Source organism: Phalacrocorax aristotelis, chromosome 5, assembly GCF_949628215.1.
Source record: "Phalacrocorax aristotelis chromosome 5, bGulAri2.1, whole genome shotgun sequence".
NCBI classification, from domain to species: domain Eukaryota; kingdom Metazoa; phylum Chordata; class Aves; order Suliformes; family Phalacrocoracidae; genus Phalacrocorax; species Phalacrocorax aristotelis.
Genome location: NC_134280.1, coordinates 6,135,114 through 6,162,888, shown reverse-complemented (window position 1 = coordinate 6,162,888; position 27,775 = coordinate 6,135,114). Strand labels below are relative to the sequence as shown.

At 37.1% G+C, this 27,775-nt stretch overlaps 1 protein-coding gene across 1 annotated transcript in view; it reads right to left on the bottom strand.

Moving 5' to 3' along the window:
* The window catches only part of LRP1B (LDL receptor related protein 1B), a 762,836-nt gene that overhangs the window by 296,261 nt on the left and 438,800 nt on the right, over window positions 1-27,775 (bottom strand). The window contains exons 8-11 of the mRNA XM_075092828.1: window positions 13,903-14,125; window positions 10,741-10,912; window positions 8,605-8,748; window positions 6,949-7,185 (exon numbers count right to left, since the gene is read on the bottom strand). Of these exons, the coding sequence (XP_074948929.1) occupies window positions 6,949-7,185; window positions 8,605-8,748; window positions 10,741-10,912; window positions 13,903-14,125 (776 nt within the window). The remainder of the gene's footprint in view (window positions 1-6,948; window positions 7,186-8,604; window positions 8,749-10,740; window positions 10,913-13,902; window positions 14,126-27,775) is intronic.

The following is a 27,775-nucleotide window of genomic DNA, read 5'->3' as shown; positions in this document are numbered from 1 at the left end:
TTCTGAGGTCAAACTTGGGGTGGAAACACTCATTTTACTGTTATTTTGTTTGGTATCTTCTCATAGGTAGCCAATCTGTGCGTCTGGATCAAAAAAAGATAATGGGGTAACAACAAATCACTGTGACTCTAGTGTTTCCATTGACCCTGAGAATTCCCAGCACCGAATTGGTGCCTCCCTTTGCTGTGGTAAAAATGAAGGTCGGTATGGCTGAAAAGTTAAAAAAAGTACCAAGAAACAAGCAAGAAACCACATTAAAAATACCCTTCCTTATTATGATGCTTCTTGACAGTATGGATTGTATTACTTATTTGCTAAACTCGGATATAAAATCCTACACTACAGTTTCATGACAGGAATTATCAAGACTTGAAAAAGGGAATGTGAATTGCTTTCTCTGTTCACATTTACACCAGTAATGCCATCTAGACCCAAGCTTTAATCAGATTCATTCTTCCTCACCACTGTCAACGTCACTTTCTGATCAGTGCTGGAGTTTTTTGAAATATTTTCTCAGAACAAACACGATGCTGAGAGGTTTTTATCACAATGTACATAAAAAAATCACGCATTACCATTTTTTAGGAAATGCTTATATGGCTAGACCACTGATCCTACCTAAGTCCCATTTACACTGAACATACATGTGAAAATCTACTAAACTGAAGACAACTCTTAGAATCACAGAATGTCCTGAGTTGGAGGGGACCCACAAGGATCATCGAGTCCAACTCCTGACCCTGCACAGGACATCCCCAAATTCACACCATATCTCTGGGGACCTTGTCCAAGTCCTTCCTGAATATCATCAGGCTTGGTGCTGTGACTGCCTCCCTGGGGAGCCTGTTCCAGTGCTCCACCACGCTCTGGGGGAAAAACCTTTTCCTAATAACCAACCTAACCCTCCCCTGGCACATCTTCCTGCCATTCCCTTGGGTCCTGTCATCGGTCACAGAGAGAAGAGCTTAGCACCTGCCGCTCCTCCAGTGGCTTTAGCCGTGCCTCATATGGTTTCTCCTCTAAACCCTTCACCAACTTCGTGGCCTCCTCTGGACACTCCCTATTAGCTTTATATCCTTAATGTACTGCGGTGCCCAACACTGCCCACAGCACTCGGGGTGAGGCCGCACCAGCACAGAGCAGAGCGGGACAATCCCCTCCCTCGCCCGGCTGCAGTGCAGGGCTTGATGCACCCCAGGGCACGGTCGGCCCTCTGGGCTGCCAGGGCACACTGTTGGCTCATGTTCAGCTTGCTGTTGACCAGAACTCTCAAGTCCCCCTCTGCAGAACTGTAGGGGAACTATTTGTACTATGTTTACTATTTGAACTGTGCTGCCAGACATATGTAATTTAACTGTCAGCTTTCCAGACGAGAACTTCACATGAACTCCTGAAGTGGTGGTTTGGAACATTTCAAGTTGTTATCAGAGCAATTTTTACTGTGCAGCATTGTGCAGTGGTGCTATGTTGCCATCATCCAAACCTTCCCTCAGGTTTCTCCACAAAGACGCCTCCTTGTAATACAATCAGTAAGTACTAATGGAAGGTCTTATTTGCTAATATTCGTAACTTCAGTATAGCTACACATTTTTTGCAGCCAATCGGATCTGTTTGCCTTGGGGCAAACTATAATGTTTTTTACCCCAGACTTCTTTACTGACTATGACTCTAATAATGTAATTCCCTACAAGAAACCAGTACAAATCATTGTGATGGACAGGAGTGCAAAGCTCTTTTAGCAAGTCACACTCTGCATAACTTATTTAGTGCAACACAGAAAACTTTCTGCTTAATATAATGCATAGATAACATGGTATGTCATCAACCATACACTAAGATAAAATATGATAGCTTCACCTGATAAGCGAAATACTGGACTTTTTATGCACTTGGATGCAGTCACTTCTCTAAAAGGTGCCGTTACAACCTCAATAGCATTAGAACATGATAAATTACTTCACAGCGTTTTTGTTCAACAACGTTTTTAAGTTATTGTAATACCACCATATTCCCTATCAAGTTAGCAGAGTTATAATGTTTTCAAATACCTTGTCATTGCAAAATGTATCATTTTTTGTTAATTTTATAACTATTTCCTTTCAGAAGAAACCAACATGCATCTAGATATGTTGAACTATATTAAGATTATTATATAACTCGCATTGTATACTAAAATTTAAAAATAACAAGGATCCCCTAATTAAGAGAGATACCTTAGTCAGTATGCTTTCAATGTTTAAAAATAGAAAATTAGAAGAAGCTGGGGGCTACTGAAAGTCATAGCGTGGCAGCCATGCAAAATATTGATTATGTTAAACAGTCATGGAGATGTCCGCATGTATGTATGTATATAAAAGTGTGATGTATTTTACATTTGCTAGGTTTTGTTTGCTGTTTTCTTCCTTTAACCCTTAAACTGCAAAGTACAACCTACCACCTGCAGTGACCTGAACAGTAACAGAAATTCAGGGTAAGCAACATCTCCAGCAGACGTTTTTAAAAGTGTAGTTCTTTGAACATGGGAACAACTGAAGCCTGACTACCTCTGTATTCATGCGCTCCTTTGATTTTTAACTACTTAGCTGAAGACTAGTGAAATTTTATCTTCTCTTCCATTATAATTCCATTTCACAATTTGTGTTCACGTTGCTATGCCGAGCTGCAGAAATCAATAAAATAAGAGTGAACTTCCAAATCATCAGTCCTTGATGTCTCCTCTAAGTATTTTTACAACATTTTAGGATGTTTAAATTTTAATTTTACAGTATTTTTAGGATATTTTAAGGATTTTAATTATACTTGGATAAGAAAGTTATAGAAAATAAAAAGCAGCATATGCTGAGGTTTTTTCCAGAATGTGTTTCACGTTTTTACCCGTCTTTCTGATACACCTAAACATTACTATACATTTGGGAACCTATTTTTCATTGTGATCTAAAAAGCTTGAAGGAAGCAATGGTGTCAAAATTCACTCTCCAGATGGAGGATATGAAAGAACAGTATGATGACATACCTAACCCAGCAACCACCTAATCTGACGAGAATCATCCAGTCAAAGGACCAAACAACTGTGGATCAGTCAGAGTGGGTGAGATCAGTGCCAGCAGCTCACCCAGGTTTCCTTGGCTGATGGACACCGTTGGTCTTATTTGTTGCTGTCAGTGCCTTTGCTACATTCTTTTAAAACGGCAACGTTGGAGTCAGCTGTAACTGTCTGAAAGTGGGAGGGTGGCCTTTGGTCTTGGAGTGATCAAATAGGTTGAGAAGAGAGAATTGCAAAGTATGGTAGGGAAAAGGAGAGAGCATCTCCCCAAGGACCTGGGAGCCCAAGGCTGAGAGAGAACTACTGCTGATCAGAACAGGCAACAGAAATGAGCTTCAGGAGTGAAAGAAGTGTCCTTTGGGGCTCAGAGGGGCCTTAGCAGATTTTTCTCAATACAAGGAAACTCTGCCATGACTAAAATCAAGCTTGAGGACAAGGAGTGATTTGTTCAAAACCCATTTTATTTTTATCTTGTCTGACCTAAACATGTTGGGTTAAAGACAGTTTTTATAATAGTAAGATCAGCTTTTTAAGGAAAACAATGGGTTTTTTTTCTTCTTTGGGAGATAAAACAGTCCAAATATGGTCTGTATGAGTATCAACAGCAAAGCCAAGTGTTAGATTAGAATGCTAGATACCTCCTAAAATTTACAAGCATGTTGCTCCAAGTCTATTCAGTCTGATATAATAACTACCGTATCTGAGCTACCATGCCTGCTGTGGTAATTTTGGAGCATCTATATTTCTAGACCAAATATAATCTAAGTTTAAAAACCTCATGGTAATTAGATATTAAATATATCAGAAAATTTAAAAATAAGGAAAATTCTACAGCACAATCCTATAGAGATAGTTTACACTCGTTTTGTGAAGTTATGCTTTAAAGTTCACTGTTATTTAACTAATTAAAAGCTTTAAATACATTACTTTTTAGGTGGCCTTCACATCAAGTAGGTAAACAGGAACAAAATAATGGCCATTCGGCCATTCTGGTGAAACAAAATCAATTTGACTACAGCAAGTCAGGCTTTCTGTAGTTAAGCCTTTTCAGCATAAAAAGGATGAGGTGAATAAAATACCATTTTGAGCATCGTTCCCTTGATAATTGAAAAATTAACATTTGTAATTTTGGAAATACTACCAGAATTATACAGTCAACAGTAGAATGTGGGTTCCAAATATACCGAGTACAAATATATTTTGAAAAACTCATATTTCTAGAGGCAACAATTTGCCACATTGATTTTAAATATGCAAGAGATTATAAGCACAGTGTGTAATGTGGTACAGAATGGCTTAGATCACCAATGTCCATTAGATTGTGTGCACTAATAATGCCTAAACTACTAGATTAACATGAAAACTGTTGAAAAAAATAGTTCTTCTGTATACCAGCCAGCTAAACATCTTCTAAATATCTTTATAGACTTACTTTGACCTTGTTTAAGCAAAAAGTTAGCACTTGCTAATATTTACAAGTGAGTAATATAACACTTTAAGGCTCACAGCAACCCCAAACAACATAAGGGGGACAAAGTCAGGTAAAAAAACCCCAGAGTTTGTGTTTATGTTACTTCAACTGAGCAATATTTAAATACCTCTTAAAATGCCTGGTTTGTTCCATTTTTTTATTTAAAAAAGTGATTTCACGTGCAAGTTTGAAACCTTATTAATAGCAATTTCTCTTGCTGGTGAAAGTACACCACTATTGGCAGTTGTGCAGCCAGCTCTAGGGTAGCCCGTGTTGTGGGCTGTCAAATAGTTACCCATACTACACAGCAGTTTGTTTTCTGAAGTGAAGAATAAGAAATCACAGCTTAAACTATATGGGAAATCAAACTCCAGCAGTGTTAGGTGCTCAGTGTTCTCAATTCCCAGTCAACAGCTTGTAGGATCAGGCTCTCTTGTAGGCAAACTGTAATTATCTGAGTTACAGGGTTGTTTGAGCTAGCATATCTGCTCTTGCAAAACCTGATAGTCACAAAAAATGACAACTTCTAATCTGAGGAGTGACACCTACCACAGATAGAGTTCCTTAGCAGCATGCTGTTCAGAGCGAATATTAAACCACCTCCTGACACACCTGATTTTCTGTAGTAGCCTTCCACCAAGGAACAGTTTAATCTGTCCCTGCTGAGCTCTTGAGAGCTGACAAGAATGAAAACTGAGGTGGTATGGCTGGAGGCCATATTAATTTTTTAAATAATGAAAAATACATTGACAAGTGTTCTTTAAGCATACTTTAAAGTTATGAAACTACACAAAGCTCTAACTAACAATGTAAGCTCCTGGGGAAGGAGAGTGGGGAGAAAAACAGTGATATTTTCCTGGTCTTTGTAAGTATTAGGATCATCAATAATATATCATTGGATAATCCATAACTCTTTTGGTATTGCATTGGTATATTTGCTATGTTTTACTTATAAAGAGTAGAAATTCCAGTTAGACACTATTTAAAAGAGTCTCTTGAATTTGCTGGTTTAGTATACAAAGCTTATTCATGTTTGCATGTTTGATTAGAGTATCCTCAACCTATTTGACACTTCTCAGCAAGGATGCTCCTTGGTGCTGCCTTAAAATGTTTAAATCTACATACTGTCTGCTCCTTCATCTACTCCACATTTGGATTACTCTGTGGCAAAATGAAATGTCTGCTGTTTAGTAAAGGAAAGTCTGCAATGGAAGTTCTGTGATGTATATTATCCATTTCCATATTCACAGTGAAATGAAGAATTACCAGATTGACAGCTGAGTATTCATTATCTACTCAGACAGCTGCCTTTCATTAAGCAACCACCAAAATAGGGTAAAGAGCCGTCTATTCCTTGCAACTCCTGTTGAAGGGATCTTTATGCAGGCTCTGAGGGCTGTGCAGAGACCTTACACCAAAACAGCACCCTACCACTGCGAACTGGAGATAACTTCTCTGAGACAGGTGGATTAAAACATGGATTATAAATGACAGGGAATGAAAATCCCTGTGCTAAAACAATGGTATTTTAGCTACTTTCACTGTCTTGAGCTTCAATTTACAAGTAAAGATTTTAAGCTCTCTGAAGGCCAAGATGAATATTCATACTGCTTATTTTCTTGAGTACTAGAAAATAATTACTGTAAAATGGATTTCAACTGAGGCAGTTGTTACCTCCTGCTGAAGCGGTCTTTTGTGGAAAAGGTCCATAAAAGAAAAAGTAATATGGGTTGACAAACTGGAGGTTTTAATACTGAAACAACATTTAGTATGATGAGAGTTGATTCTAGGCAAGGGAGTTTCTGTGAAGTGTGGTGGGCGAGGTGGAAACTAGAGAACTGCTGGTATTTTCTGTCATTGCTATAATAAATGGTACAAACATCTTAATTAAGGTTCTAAAAAATGTTTAGGTCTTTCTGTTGCTTCCACATAATCAATGGAAAATGCATCAGGGAAGACAGTGCTTTTTTTCTTCTGTTGACTTTGCAAGCACTACAGGAAGTCTCACTCTGCCAAACTACTTGAATAAGCTCCAGAATCTGCAGAGTGATACAGGTTGGAGCGAAGAAGTCTTATAAAGGCCACAAAGATATAGGATGGCTTTGTGAATGATTACAAAGAACTACATTATGGATCCATTGTATCTAACTACTGAAAGAATACAGTGGAGATGTAGGAGTTACTCCCTGGCAGGTATAAGCTTAAATGGACAAAGTAATAATTCACAACTGACCAACTTAACCAAACTTTACATTTCTGCACTCAGGAAGAATAAACATGAAGTTGTAACAAATAAATACCTCCAACTCTGTTCAAGGTCTAGTTTTTGTCTGTTTTCCATGGGGGACTTAAAGCCTTAAATTATCTGTAAATAGCAGTTCAACTTCTTCTTAGTGAGATTCTCTGAATGTCATTATCAGTTAGCATTGCCTACCATCTTTGAGGATAGTTTCCCGCTCTGTGCCATCAATTTTCTGTCGTCCAATTAGGAAACTGGTAGTATCAGCAAAGTAAATATAATTGGTTTCAGCATGGAAGTCCAGAGCACGAGGATTAACCAGGTTTTCTATAGGGATCATGTATTCATCAGATACTTTGGTATTCAGGTCCATTCCCCGTATTATTCCTGGGCGTCCCTTCCCATAAAAAAGAAACAATTCATTCTTTGGTCCTGCAAAAGAAAGATTACAAACATAAACAACCTATGGTGTCTAATCTTCTTTACAGTGCATAATGCCCCTGTTTAATTAACTGGCACAATTATTAGGGGAGAAGGAGCATTATTCAATACCAAAAATTAAACTTTCATATATTCTGAAGGTATCTAAACTCAAGAAATCTAGCTAATTACATTACCTTAGTTAAAATACAAATTACTTCAGTGAGCTGCTTGCATCTGATTATACTTTTCTGTAAAAGTTCACACTAAAAAGCAATGCTAGTTCACAGAATAACTGTGAAATGGACATACACGCATTTGTAGACATTTAATTTTACAATTTGTTAGGTTCTATCAGGATAATGTAGACCATTACTGAAGTAATCATTAAATCTAACAAGACTGTAAACTCCAGCAAACACAAAACACCATCTTTTTCACCTGAAGTTTCTCAGAAATGAACAAGACAAAAAGATTACAGTAAATTTCTTTTGAATGGGAAGGAATACAACAAATCGATACATGCTGTTCTTTCATACCAAGATATAAAACATCGATACCAGTATTTCCTATTTCTGAGGAGATTTTTACAGTTTAATCAAGTGGGTTAATTACAAATAACTGAAGCTTAGTAAGGTGATTCTCTTTCCTTAAAGATACTCATAAATATCCTTAGATCCTTAGTACTATCAATATACCTCTTAAAATTCTCTAATATAAATGTTTTCCTAATGCCTCTCAGGGGGTTTTGTTGGCATTGTTAGTGAAAACCATATGAGGTTTGACTGAGGTCAAATACATCCATCTACCATCATCCATCAAACTATCTAACTGCATGCCTTTCAGCTGAACTAAATTGATGCCATTTGATCAAGAAACCAGGCAAAAATAGGTTTTCCCCCAAACATTCAGGATTGTTCTGTTGGCTGTAGGTGACCAACACATTACGTACACCTCATGTTAGGTACAACCATAGTTACACAAATCAAACTCGCTTTCACGAAGTATTGGGAGGAAAATCATGCTTTACTTATTCACATGAATGGTCTGCTCCTGAGTTAGAAGCTGATTGTATGAGTAGAAATTAGGTGTGACAAACTATTTAACAGCATTTCAGTACCTATGTGCTGTGAGAATGCAAAGTGTATAAAGAAAGAGTAAGACTGGTTAGCTTAAAACTTGCGATAACTTTTAGAATTTTTTAATGCCATCTGAGGTTTAATTTGTCACTTCGATGAACTAAGCCAAATCAAATAATTTTAAGGGAAACAATGAGTATATGAACAAAGCGTCAGGTACGTGTTGCAAAAAAAATTTACCCAAAAATGGCCCATGTGATTTCTATTGTTATCGATAAGCACATTAAATAACACCCAGAACTATACCCTGAAATACGAGCGGCTGGCAGACCCTTTGATTTAAATAACATACTTTTGCATGACCTGCCATCACTTCCCAAGATGAAGCCAGTCCTGCAGCGACAAGTCCGTGCTTTGTAGTTGCTGCTGAGCAGACAGATATGTGAACATCCCCCCGGCATTCCATATGGGTCCACTTCACATGCATGGCTTCGGACTACGGCGAGTGAAAAACAGCACGATTGAAATCCATTTAAAGCAAGACACTTATATGCATCAGCATTTAGTAAGTTTATGCAGGAAAAAAAATGGGAATTTGTGTCAAAATAAATCTTTCCTCAGAATACAAGTACAAAAGAAAGTGTTTTTTTTAAGACGATACCCAAAACAGATAAATAATCCAAAGGGTCGTCTTGTGGCTATCAAGCCACACCGTACAGTGTCGTATGCCATCACCCCTTTTTGAATAAGCTTCTGCACGCGTTTGCCAGGCAGCCCTGCCCTGGGATAGCTGACACTTTTCCCCGTTTCTATTTGTTGCTTTGGCTCACTTGATGGGTGGCTTTCTGGGAACAGAGCGAACCCCATGACAACGCAGTTTGCTATTCATTCAATGCCATTAGACAGCACCGTTCTGGGGCAGATGCCTGTGCAGAAAGTAAAGAACAGAACGAGCCTTGTAGCTTTTTGCCACATTTATACAGTTGGGCCATAAATCCAGGTTTCCCTTGACTTCATATTTTCAAATGCACGGTTCTAAATCAGCAGACTAATATATCAAATTATTTTTTTAAACTCTGTAAGATTAATCCAATAAGGAAACAAAATATATCTTGCTATCCTACATTTACTAAGCTGGCTTACAACAGGCCAGCAGTATTTTAGCTCAAAAAAATGTTTTCCTTTTCCGCTCCTTTCCTTCAAGCTTTATAGTTTTTGTTTCTTTTTTTTTTTTTTTTTAAAGTAATCAAGTGGTTTAAGGTCGATATTTTTAAAGGTATACAGAAACTCTTCCAAGCTGAGACAGCCTTTACAGCGAATCTTGACAAGCAACAAACATGTCCATTCAAAACAAAAGAAGTAGCAGAGCAAACAAAGGGCAAGAGGAACAGAGTAATCACAGGATGTAATAAAAGATTACACTGTGTTCATGTCTCTCCTCTACTCAACCTCTCTGACTCCCTCAGGGGTACAAGAGGGGGGGTTACAGCAAAGACAGAGTCTTTGCAACCTCCTTCACACACTGACATCTGCAAATCAATGCCTTCAGCTATAGGGTGAAAATTAGTTCACCCAGTCTACATCAATTTAGAGTTTGTTACCACTTCAGAAACTTCTCTAAAAGCAGTTAGTCTGTTTAATAACATTGATGTTGATCCCCAGAATTGATGCGTTAGCTTTTCTGTCCAGGCAGTCATGGCAAGGATTTATTGCTATCACTCATATTAAAAAATTCTCATCAGTATCACTGTAAACATTTTGGATCTTGCTATCTTTGCACAAAATCCCCACAAATCTGACTGCTGTTCTGAATGCAGAAAGTATGTGATCAGAACCACGATTAGAGTCATGCGGGACTATGGACCTCTGAAATTGTTATTTTGTAAAAAAATTCTGAGATTATAAAGAGTTTTTTATTCTAGACATAAATTGAAAATTTCTTTCACAAAAGGCAAAAACAATACTTATACAAACCAAGGAAAACTTAACAGCAATTTCCTGTCTCACCAACTGCTGTGCTGGCACTTAGGCAGGCTGGCTGCCCACATCTCCATGCTTTTTTGGTAACCGGGAAGACGGGTGCTCTCCTGAGGTCTGTAGTCTGTCTGAAAAGCAGGCCCAGAGAAACCAGGAATCTCTGAGGCCTGACGGCCAAGAGTGTGGATGGTATTGGACATCCAGCAATTCCGAAGGTGTTAAATTCTGGAAGTGTTAAGTGTGTGGAGCCTGAAAACTTGCAGAGGAGGGCTCTTTGGTGGTTCTCCAAGCTGAATGCTCAGGAAGCAGCTGTGTTACGAGCTTGGAGACGCAGGAAAGGTGGCAGCAAGCACATAGAAAACTGGGCAGATGAAGAAGCAACAGAGAGTTTTGCCACAGTGGCAAATTTTCGCTGCAGCTTCTGAGACATTTTTCTGGAAGAACTTTCTTAACAACACATCCACCTAATATCTGGTTTTACATTTCCTAGAAAAAGGAATTTTGATCTTACCTGCTGTTTGAGTTCTTTTCTGGTATACACGGATCTCCTTAGCATTGTCAAGTCTAGCAAGAGACTGAACATCAGTGCCATTGTATCTGTTTATTCGTAAAATGCTGAGGTTATCTGAATTAACTGTATATAAATAGCTTTCAAATACTGCTAAACCACAAAGATGCCTAATCTGGAAAAGAAAAAAATGATATCATTATTTTTGCTGATATATTTTAGGCATATCTATGATTTGTAAACATCAAATATTACTGTGACTTGTACATGCTAAACTGTACAAAATAATTTCTGAATATGCCGATAAATATTTGTAAATAATAAGCACAAACTACGCTACAAGTATAGTTCACATTCTTTGAGTCCGAAGTTTATAAGTAGAAAAGCTTTGTACAAGAAAGGCAGAACATTCAAAAGGTTTAGCAATCCAAATTCATTTATCCTCTGAATTTCCCCCTTTCTCTGTCTTTTAAACTAGAAACTGCTGCATAGTTTAAGTGCAACAGCTTCTTTTAGTATTAACTAACATTATCTAACAGTAACTAAGACAAATTAACTAATATTAATTAGCATTAAAAATATAATAAATATAGAATTTTAAAACACAGTTTATAGGTTGAATTGGAGTATCTTTTTATTATGTTATAATCAAAGCAAGGCAAATAGTGGATGATATACCCACTTAATATTTTCCTAAGTAAATAAATGAATAAAAATAAATAAAAAGAATTTCTCTCAGCTATGCTTGTGTTCCTTTTGTGATGGTGTCTTTGAATATGGCTGTGGTCACAAGGTACTCCTTGCTTCTCAAAAAGTGAATTCTAAAATTGTATTTATCTGTGATGTGTCTGGGTACATTGATTAAAAATTACCTTACATTAGTTAGTTAGCCAATCACAGCTTGAACATGAAGTGTTAGATAATCTAGCAGTTGTGCTTGATTTATAGATTTAGAAGACGTAAAATATCTCATTGACAATTTCAAAAGCTTAACAAATTTAAGAAAATTGGTTGGCAGATGTTCAGATTTTCACAGGCTGAATATCCTATTAGCTTAATCAAGAACTTGTTCACCACAAATTATTTACCTCATTTATTGCTCATTTATTTACCTCCTTTATTAGCTCATTTACTCACAAATTCAGACATACATCACCAATAAAAACCCAAAACCAAACCCCAAACAAAAAACCCTGTTGTGCATCAAATATTTCAGTCCTTTCTGGAAATTGCCCCCCAGTTGCCAAATCTTGCTATTGTATTCTACCCTTACCCAGAAAAAAAGAAGAAATAATTGAGATCAATGGAAATGTTTGATTAAGACCCAAAAGAAATTCAATCTAATTATAGTAAGATGGAAAAGAAAATAGCCTTGAAAATAATGATGCATCTGTACCAAATTGTTGAATTATCTTGTGCATTAGAATCCTTTCTTCCCTATTTCCATTTGCACTCAGTTTAAAGCTTTTTTATTGAACTCCCATGAGAGCTTTCCTATACATTATTGAAACTACGTGAGTTTTTATACAATATATTTTATAATGACTCAATTATATATATTTAATTTATGCACTTGTTGTTTTTTACTTCCCATTAAGCTTTCCAGTTATCCTATGCATGAATGGAAATATTCCTTGCTACAAAGAATAGTCTTTTGAAAGCCACACAGACCATCAATCACAAAAGCCCATATCACTTGGAAAGCATGTCTTTTGATAGCTTTTACTTATGATATAAAGTTTAATCCCTAAAATTACTTGAGAATAATTTTCTGGTCTGCTCTTTTCTTGCACTAATGAGGAGTAACTTGGAGTAACCATCAATCTAAATCCTGGCAAATGACAAGCACAGTAGTGAAATCAACAATTTTTCATTTGAGTGGAAAGACAACCAATATGCTTCTCCTTCTGTGATAGCAGTGACCAACTAAAAGACCAAAGATTTTAATACTCTTCACCCATATTGGAAAGAAACAGACACCATTCTCCTCTCCTAGACAGTTTAGAGAAGAAAGAATCCCTCTGAACTTCATAAAGAATCCTCTTCTGCATCTAAATTGCAGAAAGAAGAGAAAGAACAAGCATCTCTCCTATGACACCAGTACAACTCAGTTACAAGCCTGTGAAAGTGTTTGTTGGTTGTTTCTGAAAATGGCTTTCTTTTTTTTATGTACCTATTCCAAAATGTTACCTGGAAAGGAAAAAAAATAAGAAAATTACAAGATATTTTATTCCAGAAAAGCTGGCTAAAGACTGGGAGTAATTCGGTGGAAAATAGGAAGGTGTTTCCTATTTAGGCAGGTGACCTAGACTGGTTTTTGTCACATTTTCTGCCTGTTTTTAAATGGTAGTTAGCTAACCAGTTGTCTCTTGGTAGACAGTGATGACTTGGAAGCAAGCAAAGAATGACAGCAGAACAGGTAAAACGCTTATTCTGTCTGCACATTTTTACACACTCTGTTTAACCTCTGGCAGAAGCAGATGTACCCATGGTACCCACACCAGCTCTGGGAGTCCAAGTAGCAACGAGGAACACTTTGGTCTTTGATAATTTCCCTTGATTTACATAAGCCTCACAACTGCCAGGGAACCCATCCTTTCCCAGCTACCTACTACCCTGCTCGCCATTCTGAAGCAACAATTACAGATTGATATACTCCCGCTGAAAGACTCATACAGTCTTGGCATTTGTATTTATGACTCTGAACATCTGGATCAACTGGGAAAAGCATCATTGCCATCAACGAAATATGATTTAAAGGCATCCAGATTGGTCCGAACAGATGAATAGTTTTCGCTGTACTGTTTCTTTCACATTCTTGTGCCTGTTAGTCTCTCCTTCCTGAACTGACAAGTTTATCTTCCCGTCATTAATAATTTAACCCTTAGCATCTTTCCATTGCCCCATATTTTCCCTCCTGAAGTCCTTTACAACAAGGTGTGTGACTTACATGGTGCATTGTTAATGAGCCACTGCATGGAAGTTTGTCCATAGGTTGCAAAACAGGTTAAATTGTAAATAAAACAAAACATGCAGATGGATCTTTTACTGCCTAATGCATTTGAACTAAAAAGAGAAAAAACACCTGAAATTACTGTAACTGTTAGTATTATGTAAGTTTATTTATTGACATTTCTTTTTACAAATTTGCAAATAAATACCTACTTGTCTGCCTTTAATTATTGTATGCCTCTTTCTCCCTTGATAGTCAACAACTTCCACACTATCCAGATATATGTCAACCCAGTACACATATTTATTGATGAGGTCTAGTGCAAGAGCAGTTGGCTGTTCAATTTTAGTGTCTACTATCCACGTCCTGTTCATCCCATCCATGTCACATCTCTCAACCTTGGCAGCATTCCCGTAGTCTGTAAAGAAAAGCTTTCTGTTGAAAGAAAATAAGATGTTGTAAGTTTCAAAGGGTGTCAGCAGAGTGCAAAGCTGCTGACGGCTCTCTTCTTCATCATTTCACGGAGTTCATCTATCAAAAACCCATATAAACCATACTGATAATCATATAATTACCAAAAAAAAAATCACCATGCCTTCTAACAAATTCACAATTTCACAGAATTTTCTTTCAAACGGAATGTACAGAAGTTCAAAACGCATTTCCTTACGCCCCTGATAAACCATGTGAGACTTGTCTTAAATGGGTGGCATTCATATGTACAGAGACTACATTACAATCTTAGATATCTCTTTAGCATTATTCATAAAAAAAGGCAAGATACTTACAAAAAACAACGAGTGGCAAAAACACAGGGTTTGGAGAAAAATTAATTGCATGTAAGGCATAATAAATACAGCAATGCACACTGTCAGGTTTTTTACAAAATATTTCTAAAGAAGATGCTTTAGTCTGTAGTGGATTTGTATCTAGTCTTGGAAGGATGTTCAAGCTTTAAAATGTTTCCACAAATACAACGAGTCGTTCCATCCAAGAGTAATGGGAAACTATCAAAGACTAAAAATTGCTGCTAAAGCTTCCTAACCTGATACTTGGTTAGCATTCAGTGGGTTTAGTACACACAAATCAATTTTGATTAAACTGACAATATTTAACAAGATTACCTATTTGTGAGACTAAATTACACTTGCAATCTGAAGACCATCTTGCCATGACTTTAACACACTATAAAGAATAATCTGATTCCAGACTGAGTGTTACTAAAACTACTTTGAGAATCAGGATTTCATTTTCCAAATGAAGTGAATTATCTCCCTGTTATTACCACTAATGGGAATTACACTGGATCAACAGCATATAAACCTTGAGGTATCTTTATGTTAAAGAGCAGTAATTTATAGAAATGCAGTGTTATAGTATGTTTTAGGCTAGAAAGAATACACGTTTGCTAAATAGCCAAATTAGACCCATACCCTTTATATTTACCATATTCAAATAAATAAGAATACGTTTAAAATGTAGTTAAAATGTTTCATGTGCAAAATATGTAAATTAAAATACCATTACAAGTATTGGAGGCGGTAGAATTGTCTATAGTATCTGTATAGCAGCTGTCAAATGCCAGAATGAATTGATGACAGAATCATAAAATAGGGCTTGAGGAGAATTTGAAAGGTCATGTAGTCCATCACCAGGCCATAAGGCAGAATAAACTTTACCTATAGCGTTCCTGAGGGATAACTCCATTCCTGACGGGGACTGCTATTTATCAAAATAATTTTGAATTCCTGTCTTGTCCTCCATTGCAATTCTGTATCCCAGCTGTACTTTAAGTACACTTTAAGAAACACATACTTAACATTCAGGTCCATAGAAATCAAACTGTGCATACTACAGACGATGTGCAAATTGAAAATTATGTCTGCAAAGCAAATGTTTAACTTGGAATGAAAACAGCCAAAGAACTCTGTGTGTGTATATATGTGCATTCACGGACATATATATATGTATATGTATTTCATCAGCAATAACAAGGCCAACACCTATTACATTTAAAATAAGTTGTTAAAACATTACATGCGATCAGTCTACAATCTCTGCTTCTGGATTTGATTTAGGTTCTTAATGGAACTTTGTATCTCAAGATTCAAAATCCGAACTAAAGCTCATTTCACACTCTCAGAACAAAACGGGTTGTGCTGCGACCAGGCGCCCGCCCGCCCGCCCCTCCGTGCCGATGAACGCACACACATACTCGCAGCAGCCACAGGCCTGGACTGACTTCAGCCTGACTCTACTTGATTGCTTAGTGCACAGAGTTCTTAAACAAGACTTAACATTTCTGTGGGATACCGCAAAACAGACTAATACACAAGTTAGAAATAATAATTACTTGGCCTTTACAACCACAATCTCTTCTCAGATCAGACAAGAAATAAAATGTTTGTATATCAATAACCGATAGACACAGTAAAGACTATCTAATCTAAGATGATCCTCCAGCTTGCAGGTATGTGGGATCTTTTTTTTATTTTCTAAATATCAGTTTTATATTAACATCATTTGTGCCAAGGGAGCTAGCATGACTTCATGTGGAAATGACATACTTTTCATTTTTAAAACAATTACTCTTCACCTGGAGACTGACAATAATAAAACTTTATCTTTTAATGTAGAAGCAAAAGACAGGGCAAGAAAGTAGTTGCCTAACTGCTGCCATATGATCAAAGCGTACTGAAAATTAAATTAAGAAAATTAAATGTTTTTCCACGTAATCTTGAAATGCAATTCTGTATTTAAAGACTAATGCAGAATTTTAGAACAAGGTTGAATCAGAATTGCATTTATACCACATGAAGCTGACCCACAATTATACTGTATTTCCTTCGCCTTGGGAGTTCTCAAGGATACACTGTAGTAGTATTTATTTCAGCTCAAGACTAATTTTCCTGCTCACAAACGGTGCTGGATTTGCCTATCCATTTTCAGCATGGGGTGGTGAAATCTCTTATCAATTTGCAGAGCAATTTCAGCAAGAATACTGACCATGTGCATTCCCCGTTCAGCCCAGGCACTATGCATTAGTACTTACCTTGAGGCACCAGGTCTAACAGGGACAGGGAGAGCTCTGTTCATTACAGCCTTTATTTCTTGAGACTACCAATGAGGACGTTAATTGAAGCTGCTATAAAATAGTGAAAAAATTTGGCACTAAATTGAATTTTATTAAAGCATCTTATCTTATTTGGCTTAAACAGTCCTTCTCACCTGTCTTCCCCTCTAAAGGTATTTCTAGAAGGTGATCAAAATCTCACTCTCTACCTAGCAGCTAGAGATAACCAAAGGAAGTCAATCATTCCCATCTCATAAGACTGTCTATGTTGCCCTCCTGTGCAGTTATTCCAATTTTAGGTCATGTTATTGAACAAGCGTGGTCAGCACTGGATGTGCTCTTCCAGACAGGAGTTCACTGGTGCCTGTACAATGGCACTGTAACTTCTCTGAATCAGCTGGAGATTCAGCCGTCACTGGATGACATTTGCTATTTTCACAGCTCTATTACACTGCTGATTTACAGTCATCCTCTCACCAGCTATTACATACATCCTCCTTCCTCTGCTGATTTCCCAGGGTTTAGCTGACTTTCTCCAGTCTATGAAATACAACCTGTTTCATAACCTAACGACTTAGTCTTAAAAAGTTATGGTTGGAGGTTTTCCAACAAGAGTTTGGTTTCAACTGGGAAAACACAGGGAATATTCCCTCCACATCTAAGCAACAAAACCTCTATAACATTTTAAAATACACTCAACTGACAAACACACCAAGTACAAATAGCAATAAAGTCATGTTACCAAATAAAACTAGTACCAGAGGAGAAGAATGCCATGATGAGACAAAAGTGGCTGTGAACTTCCCAGTCCCTGTTCTCATACCAGTGGTCACATATTCATCTTGACTTCATTATCAGGACCAGAAAACACATAAGAAGGGCCTCAAAAGGCCTGTTGTTCTTTCCTGACAGAAGACATCTGTCCTCGACAGAAGCGTCCTTTCAGACTCAGATAGTTACTGTCTTAGTTCAGCTGCCAACATCATACGCCTCCCTTATCACTACTGGTTCTGTCCAGCAGCTTCTCTCTTGTCACTTCCTTTTGTCTTTCAGGTATCAGTCCCCACATTCATAATCCACCCATTTAATTAACTGAGAAAGAAATACGGTTTTCTTGTAAAGCTACATTTGGATGACTGAAAACTCTTTATTTCTGGTGCACCTAAGAAGCCAAATACTGTATAGCACAATCAGACGTTTGGGGGGCAAAATTTCACAATTCTGCAATTCTTGGGGGAAAAAAAAACCACACCACCCATATATGGAACAATATTATCAGGTGTCATGAAGTAATTTTCAATTTTTTCCTGACACTTATGACTGTGCTTCATAGTTGGCTGTATTCATGTGCCATTATTTTTTATTCTTTATTTCCCTCCTCAATTTCTCAATACTCTTTTTAATAGGGAAGAGGTACACTTGTCACCATGTCCAGAAGCTCATCTGTTCAGCTGCCGGGCCTCAGACTATAAACTGTTCCCTTTAGACTCACAAGCCAGCCTATTCCCACCTCTTATCACTTCTTTAATTCCCAGGCTGGCTTGTAAACCTCAAGTGCTCCTTCAAGTGGACCTATGGAAGAGGAATGTTATTGTGTGGTAACCTCAATCCCTCACGAGAGGAAGCAAAACACTTCCGGTCAGAAGATAAACCATCATCCATCTGATAGTATGGTACAGTTTAAGACCAAATGCAAGAGTGGAGGCTAAATGGAGTCACGTACCAAAACACTGTAATCACAGATGTATCCACATTACACACCTTCCCTGTTCTACAGGAGGGAAGACATGGTATCCCTTAGATTTACCTAAAGCTCATGTTAAGACTGCTGTCAATGAGACCCAAGCGTGCCAGCTGCCACACAGCAGTCAGATGGCAATCCCAGGGAATGTACCATCTTTTGCCTCTCTGTCTGTTTCCCTCTTCCTCTGGTCTTCTCTTACGAGAGATAAAGAATTGTTAGCATAAGCACTACTTGGTAGGAAAAGGCTAGAGATTACAAATACACATGCATTTAAAGGCACCTTCTACTTAAGCTGAAGAACCAGAAAGGATGTTCTTCTGAAGTAATTACAGGTCCATTAGCTTAATCTCAAGAAGGTGGGAATTGCTGGGGCAGATTTTGAAGGGAAGAATGACAGACAGCTTGGCAGTTCACAGGGAAGAGTCAACTAAAATGCAAATTTATCTCAGAGGTAAATTAACATATCAGATACAGAAAGAAGGCTGCTTTCTGAGACAAAGTCACTGCCATGGACCAGACCCATCTAGATTAAAGTAAAACAGTTGATAGCATACCTCACAGGAGCCAAGAGTAAAAAGAGCGGTATTTAGTTTCCAGAAATTACACTGAAGGTATCATTACCAAGACAGAAAACTACTAAAGGTATTCCATTGATCTTGGGAAAATGAATAAGTGACAACAAGTTGGAGGTTTTTTTCTAATTTAGAAGAGGGATTACAGTGTGGGAAAAAACTCTGAGTTCAAGTAACAGAAATGGGTTGCAATTTAATCGGTTTAAAACCTAATAGAAGACCATCGGCATTGAGTGGCACCAGCCAGATATTCTGTAGGACAAATTGTAAACACAGAAAGGCACACTGTAGGATAACTAAAATGATGGGGACTGTGGTGGACAGGGAACATTCCTCAGGGAAGGTTACCAAAACACCTATTTAAAGAGACTGTGTGAAAACACCTGTGGGATGCTCTGCTTGTAAATGAAAGCTTATGGTATCAGGATCTGCTTATTACTTATGGATTTACTTATGGATCTACTAATGGATCTACTTACTGGATTCTCAGAAGGGGGAGTGCCATGCAGTCCTGTATCTGATTTCTAGTGCATTTAATAAAAATTAATGGAATTTAATTTACATTGCATTTAATTAAGAGCATGCTTTGTACCACGGTCCAGGAACATTTTCCCCTCTTGATATTTCAGTTGATTTCTGGATTCAGTAGCTTTCTTTTTCATCTGTGTCTAAAGAGAGAGAAATTAGGCAAACTCAGATTTAGCCCATTTTTGGTGGTAAATGAGCCATGGCCCTTAGTGTACCAGACAAATCTCATGTACCTGAAGAGTGCTTACATGTGCTTACGCACCCACAATTAAAAAAATTGCCAGGTTTGGGGCAAAGGTAATTTTTACCCCAGGGCAGGAACATAAATGCCATTGAATTTGGGCATTTGGGTCCCTCATTGCCCTGCTTCTTTCCAGCCCAGTGAGACACCCATAATTACTCCTTGCATATCCACACTATTTTAGGGGGGTTAGAAACCAGCAGGCTGTCTAGCAACGTGCCTTAGTTTCTGCAACTAGTTTTGGAAGGAAATATTGGGGATATATTTTGGGCTACAGAGGAGCGAAATTCTGTTAAAGGTCCTCCGTGATTTCTGCAATGTAAAGGGGGCCATACATTCCAAATGTTCCTAATATTTAGCAATCCTGGCAATGAGTGAGTAAGAGTAAAATAATAATGGTGTCTTCTCACAGAGAGCTGCAGATTTAGTGCCACGCAGGAAGCAGCACAGAGCCGAGCTGCAGATAAAAGTAAAACCCAGTTGGACAGCTCGTCCTCACCGCACAGAGCCAAGCTCGAATCGCCGCTTGTTGCAGAACAGAACATGTGCAAAATCAGCAAAAGCTCAACCCAAATGCCTTAGGGGGCACGTTTGTAATAAAATACCTTTCTCTTTACACAGAAATCACCAGTTCAAACAAAGGTTTTCTTATTTGCAGCACCAGGGATGGCAATCTGAGCAGCACAGGGTCAATAGCTGTGAATTTGGGGACGGATTAATAAAAGAGCAAATCCAGTTCACTGCTAAAGTAGCTACAAATTTTCATAATCTGTGGAGTTCTTATTGAACAGAGTAGCACAAAGTGGGAGAAAAGAGAAAAAATCCTGCAACTATTTTTCTTTTTTTTTTTTTTTCTACTAAAACTGTCCACCTACAGAAATATGCCTAGTATAAAGCTGAATTAGTTTGCCACCACCAGGAACCCCCCCAATAAAATTTCCTTTGACACACACAAATATGCATTTTCAGAGATGTTATAAAGTGAATGTAATACGATAATTCAGGACTGACATTTGTTACATTGCTGCAACTATGCTCTACTATTGTTTTACCTTATCAAAATAAAATCCTACACAGATTTTTTCAAGTTTGATCCTTTCCACTTTTGAGGGGATAAAAGGCTTCACTTTCTTTTGTCTTCGGAATGGCAACCAAACATACAGAAAATAAACCTTTTTTTAAAGGTCGTAATGAGCATTGAAAAGTTGTGTCCCCTCCCTTTTCCACTCAAATATGCTTTCTCTGCAGGAAGGTAACTGCAAAGGGCACTCCAGTGCAGGACCTATCTACCACCTCTGGGTGCAGCAGAAATAAGATATGACAGTAGGATGTACAGCTAACTTTCTATCTCATGATATCTTTTCACAGTTTCAAATTTCTCTCACAATTTATACTTCTTCACACTCCGCATAAATATTTAGCACACCCATAACAACCATACGGTGTTCTCTTTCTTGCTCCACTTGTGAATAGGTGTGAGTTTCTCTACACGCTACAAAAATGCAGACCTGGAATATAACACCAATAGATCAAAGACAAACACCCACGGAAATGAAATTCAATTCATAGGTTCTGCTAGAGGATAAAAATGAAAAGGAAGTTTGTCTTACACTCATTCTTGTCAAAATAGTTAAGTTCAGGTTTATTTTTTTCCCCATCAACAAGATTAAAGCTGTAAGGCGGACTCTTGAAAACCTGCATCCCTTAGCATATATCAACTTTATACCCGCTTAATCTGCTTTCTGTCTAAATACAGTTCAATATCTTTTCATTAAAGCCATGTAATTACCTTGAGTAATTTTGTGCAGCAATGGTGCATTTTCATTCTTTTTCTTCTGAACAAAAGGATGTTGTCTGAATTTTGAAAATTTATTCCCAACATTAAATTAGAGGAAGTCAATCACGTTTTACCTTTTATGTCACTTTTTTACCCTAAATATATGCAAATTATTAATAACTGTTAAATAACTGTTCTTTTTAATTGAAAGACATGTTTCAGATGTATTCACGGATTCATTAAGGGTCCTGAACATCAGTATTTAATTTGTCCAGTTATCGCCATTAATCAGAAAATGTATGCATTCGGATTTAAATCAGATACAGAAATATGGAAGCAGAGTCCTCTCAGACTGTACGTGTACTTGTCCATGTGTTACTACAGCTCATCAATTAGAATAAGAATGAAGAAACATTGATTATTCCCAGTTTATCACAAACCAGCTGTGCCAAATTGCCGTGTTGCTCCCCTGAGAAAATTCATTTTATAAAGACACTCAAACTGTCATGTAACATAATTGTATATCATCACTTAAGTAGACTTTTAATGTGACAGACAAATAGTACCAAGTCTTTAGAATATTTTAAAATTAATATATATAAAACCAAAACTATTTCACAAACAGATTTTTATATCTTCATAAAATGCGTGTTTACATCCAAATCATGCACACAGTGCTGTAAGATATACTTAATTCTGTAACTCTGAGCCTGGAGAGAACGTGATGATGAATATAGTTCTTGGATTCTCCTGAGTAATTATTTCTGAGGATTAGATGGTTAATTTCATCTGCTGTATATTTTATCAGATATACAAGATATAGTGAAATAATTTTGCCATTGAAAATTGAAATTCCGTTTCTTCATTGGAAACTCAGGGTCGGACATATATGCTATCGTTCAAACTCAACTAGAGATACGTATTTTTAATGTCATATTTTTTATTACTCTGCTCTGAATGATTTCTGGAGCAAGCAAATGGTGCCACTTGACCTTTCATACTATTTACACGAACCCAAGTACACAGCAGAATACACATACCCAAAGACTTATTTTCAAAGATTTAATTAGAATTGTACTGAAGCTCTTTCACAGAAGAAATAAACACAGTACTTTTCCTGAAGCTATTTAATTTTCACAATATGTTATTATATGCAGTCAGACCCTGTATTTTCTTCCATTTAATAAACAACCTTTTCCTTTAGTTGAAAGGAGACAATTTTTAAAATTACTTTTTAAAAATAGGAATTCTTTTTTGAGGAAAAGAAGTTTTTATTAATTGTTCAGTACTTGTAGGGAAGAAAGAAGACCCCTGAAAGTGTGTCTGGCTTGCAGCCTGATGAAACACAGGCTAACAGGAAAGCTGTCTGGAGCGCGGTAGGTTTAACTTTTGTCCTAGAGCGAAGTTCAGCTACGGAGCAAATCAGGACAGCACTAGCAGTAACTGGCTTTTTCAAAATGACTGTCTAGACACGGGAGGCTATTATTTCCCAAACACAATTCCACTTCTCCAGTGGCTTTTCTTTCCCACAATTTGAGACATAGCCCTTTCAACCCAGTTTGAGAAACGTTAGTTATAGCGATTGGCGCTACGAAATGCAAAAAATGGACCCATTCAGTTTGTCGCAGTTTTAAAATTGTGTTTTCTACATCACCTACATCTATCACAATACAGACATCTACTTTAAGAATGCTTTGTCTTCAAATTTGTGATTTGTCAATGAACTTTTTCTATTTAGAGTTACAGAGAATGAAAAATGCAGGATTTTTGCAATATTACTTTATTTAAAATATATTATTAATGTGGAAAATAAATTACAACTGTTCTTCCGCCTTGGTATTTTATGACCTATACCAGATTAAATGTCAGTAATAGCTGGCATTTGAGAACCTGTCTCATCCATCTTATACAGAAAATGCTACAATAATGATCATTATATAGGATTATATTAAATTAATAAAAAATCCACAGTTTGCAAGCTTTAGGACTCTCAGGGCTCCTGCTTCACAGGCAGACCTGAAGAAAGGCTAGGATTCCATTTAGAGGTGTACTCTCTAGATCCCAAATGCTTCACCTCCAGGTTTTGAAAACTGATGATTTAAAGTCATGGTGAATTTGCAGCCAAGAGCAAGGATGGGGATTTCTTCTTTCCAACAAATTCATGGAAGAAGAATACATCAGTGGCTGTTAAATGCAATGACGTTTCTAAATCACAACGTTGTACACCGCTGAAAGCTGAGAGGTTTGCTGGGGGGACTACTACTGTATGCTTGTTTTATTCTTACTGTCTCATCTAACATGTCGTTTTGCTACACTTACGAAAAGTCCCATCTTGGATGCTGTGCTAAGGCCTGTGTTAGTACGTTCTGCAATAGCGCTGTTTTCAAAGCTTAAATTGTTAAATATAATCAGTGACCTCAATGTTGAAGATGATCTTGGATGAAGACATAGGCTATATTTTAGAATAACTAATTTGAGTAAAATTACACCTTAAATTTATATTTTAAATATACATATAAAGTTGTAATTTATATAAAAATATACTTTAAAGCAATCTTTACACATGCTAATAATTTCACCATATGCCAATGGGGAGCAAATACATTTCGTATTTGATCTATACAAGCAAATGCTGCTAAAACAATGAATCCTTGAGCTAGTTTAAATTGTGCATATGGCTATTCAGTTCAGTGTAGAATAGAAAACAGACAGCCTGTATTTGACAGCAAGGGACAGAGCTAATCTTTATCTCAACATGCAGCTTTCCTTTGGGATGAAGCAGTAAACTTTGCAGGTTAGTGAATTACTCCAGTCTAATTGATGATTCCAGTTGTGAACAGGAACGAGGAGGTACTCAGGGCTCACCAAGGAAAAAAGAATCTACCCAAACTATAACAGCTGTTCGAAATTAAATAAAAACAAGATTCTCATCCAACACTTCCATGTTCCTGTTTAGAAATCCCCTTCCTTTAGTGTTTTTTGTAAGGTAGCAAATTCTGAAGTGAATATTAGAACTTGCCCTACATCCCGAGTTTCTGATCAAATATCTTCTGCCGGAGAGATTGGTTCGGACACTGCCAGTATATGCACGGTTTGTTAACGGCACATCTTTATGCGGGTGTGCAGAGCCTGCAATCTCCCACTCGGATTCCTAGCTGGAGCATCATTTAATGTCAGCAACAACCAAATTATTTGATGCCACGCCTTACCTTCACATACGACAGCAAGTAAAGAAAATAGGCAGTTCTGCTTCCCCATTAACTGCCAACTAAACAGGCAATTTTCTCCCCCAATCTGTATTTGCAAGTTAATTTGCAAAAAAAAAAGCCCTAACCAAAAAACCAAAACCAAACACAATGTCTGGTCTGAAACAAAGATCATAGACAATGAATTATCAAGTTCATAGAAAAAATCAAAGCATGATTTATACAGAATCACATTTGAAATTAGAAGTATTCTATTTGTATTATGTTATCTTTTCTGAGATCACAGATTCTTTAAATCTTCTTGATATTTTTTCTTAAGGTGTTACAAAAGAGTACTCAATTTTGGTTAAGTGGCAATAAAATTGGTTGTATTTTACTATGGAGAAGGCTCTAGTGGTTTTGCTGTTACTCCATTCTCAATCTCTTAACTTTTAATTTGCAGCAGCTAATCCTATTGGGAAAGCAGAATTATTCCTAATATTACTAATAATTAGTGCCTAATTACTAGAACTAATATGAAACTGCTACAAAAGTGACTGGTGTACGTAGGCAGGATGTAAAGCCAATGAATGCAGATTTGAAACACAAATATCTAAACAACAGAAGGATTTCCATTTCAGCTTTGAAAGGTTGCCATAACTGAGACCCCACTCATGACCTGTGACATTACTTGTTATAATTCAACTGTGGCGGAGAAGTTACACAAATACTAATACTAATACTAATAATAAGAATAAGAATTCAAAAATGTTCATGTGTGCTGCTCTAGTTAGCAAGAGTTTTCATAAACTTTTCCTCAAAGTTTTGCTGAATGCTGTGAAGAATGCAAGGACCGCAAAGTTCCTCTACGTGCTGGTATCTAATAATAGCAGATACTGATGGGAGTGTAACAGTAAGGTAATGGAGGCTGTGTATTTTAATCGAGCTGGAGCATGGAAACATCACACATGGTGAACTCAGGCACCTACATTAGTGAAGGGATGGAACAGTCATGTTACTCTGATATTTTATGGCAAGTGACAAGATATGAAAAAAGATTTAAAACATTCTGTAATAAAGAATGTTGCATATGGAGTCAGTCTGTTGTCCACTGTTTTGCACTGAGAGATACAGATGATAAAAAGCTCAGATACTGAGGCAGGAACAAGTTGGAGCTGTTCCAGATCACCAGAACAGGCAAACGAGAGGCAACAAATGCTTCTTGAAGCCACAACCTATGGTCCAACCAAATAGCCCCTCATTTCTCGGGAGTACTTCCAAAACACATTCATGCCTCTTACCAAGGTGAGAATAGCTTCCCCCAGCTGAGCATTGACAAGAAGGTGGATTCCCCTGCTCAGGAGATCAGAAAGTGAGCAGTTACAGGACATCTAAGGAGGAATTCAGGCACATTTCCACATCCTTCTTTCTGTTTCACTAACACTTACCATCATATAATCATAATTTTAAGGCATAACTCAGCAGTTCATGCAGCTGCTCGGAATTTGCAGTATTGTCACTTTTCTTTTGCTCAGCCAAGCTATGATAAGAGGTTATTTTTAAGAGGTTATCTTTTGGTCCTAAGGCTTTTTGATACTTTTGAATTCATTGCAATGGCTAAACAGACATAACTTCTGAAAGCTGCATTATCCTCTCATTAAAATCAGCTTTATTGCCTGTGACAATGACCATAAAAATATTTTTTCCTGACAGCCTACATTCACATATAGTTTGCTTTCAACAGCTTACGTTCTTGTCTTCCCTGACAATTTTTAGTGGAGATTAATTGATTCTTGATTAATATTTGTTGCCTCATATTTGGAGAACTAACATATTGGTACCAATTAGATGAACTACATTCTGATACTAGTTATTGAATGACTCTAGGGCACGGCTCATTCTCTACAGAGCCCTTACCTGAATGGGGCATATGGGGGGCTCTGCTCTTTGTTCTTTATGTGTCAGCAATGATTTGGTACGCAAAGATCAGAATATTCACATTTCCGTCTCGTATTTGTAAATGCTAAGCTATGGTGCTACTTCAGTGTTGGAAAAGTATAATGGCTTTCAGTCCTGAGGAATTCTTATTAATAGGAAAAATGTCAAACATTCATTATGCTCCACTTATAAAGATGTTATTTATTTATAAATAAAATATGGTCAGTGGCTATTAAACCCTTATCCAAAATTACACCTTATAACAGAACTGGTATTAATGTCAACTAGCCAGAGCTAAATTTCATTAACTCAGATAATCAACTGAAAATATGAGGAGATTAATACGGCAATTTTCCCTCTGGAAGAAAACAAAATCTGATTTTTCCTTAGTACAATACTGATTAACACCCAATACCTACAAGCTGCAGGCATAGAAACTGACAGTCACCCTAAATTTATTTTTTAAAAATTTTTGTTGGTGTTCACAGCTATTTAATCAATGGCAGGTAGACAATCAAACTGTACTCTTAGAACAATTTAAAAACTGATAAAGAATCGTTACTCTTCATGACAAAGAGGGAGTAACCCTGTGATTTTACATCTTTTAGTCGCCTTTCCTCTCTCCCATTTATTAAAAAACATTTGCAACTATTCCAAAGCTGAGAGTTTTACAAATGGCTGCAACTATTTCCTGTTTAAATAGTCTTGAAATATACAGCATTAGCGGTCACTCCAAAATACATTTTGCAAATTATTCTCAACCAAAACCATACGACCTTGAGATGTTGCTAAGAAATACATGCTGTGATTTTACAATATCAGCAATGCAGATTGGTGACTTTTATTCACATAGTATTCATAGACAACTGCTAATCCTGTGTTCTCCCACCTCTCCTAAGGATTACAAATGTTAGCTTTGTTCTTCTAAATTTTGCTCAAGAAACTGTTAGTACTGAAAATTAATGAATTTGGTTTGAGATTTTTTGGAAGCTGTTAATTGGCTTGAGTGCATGGCATATTTGAAATT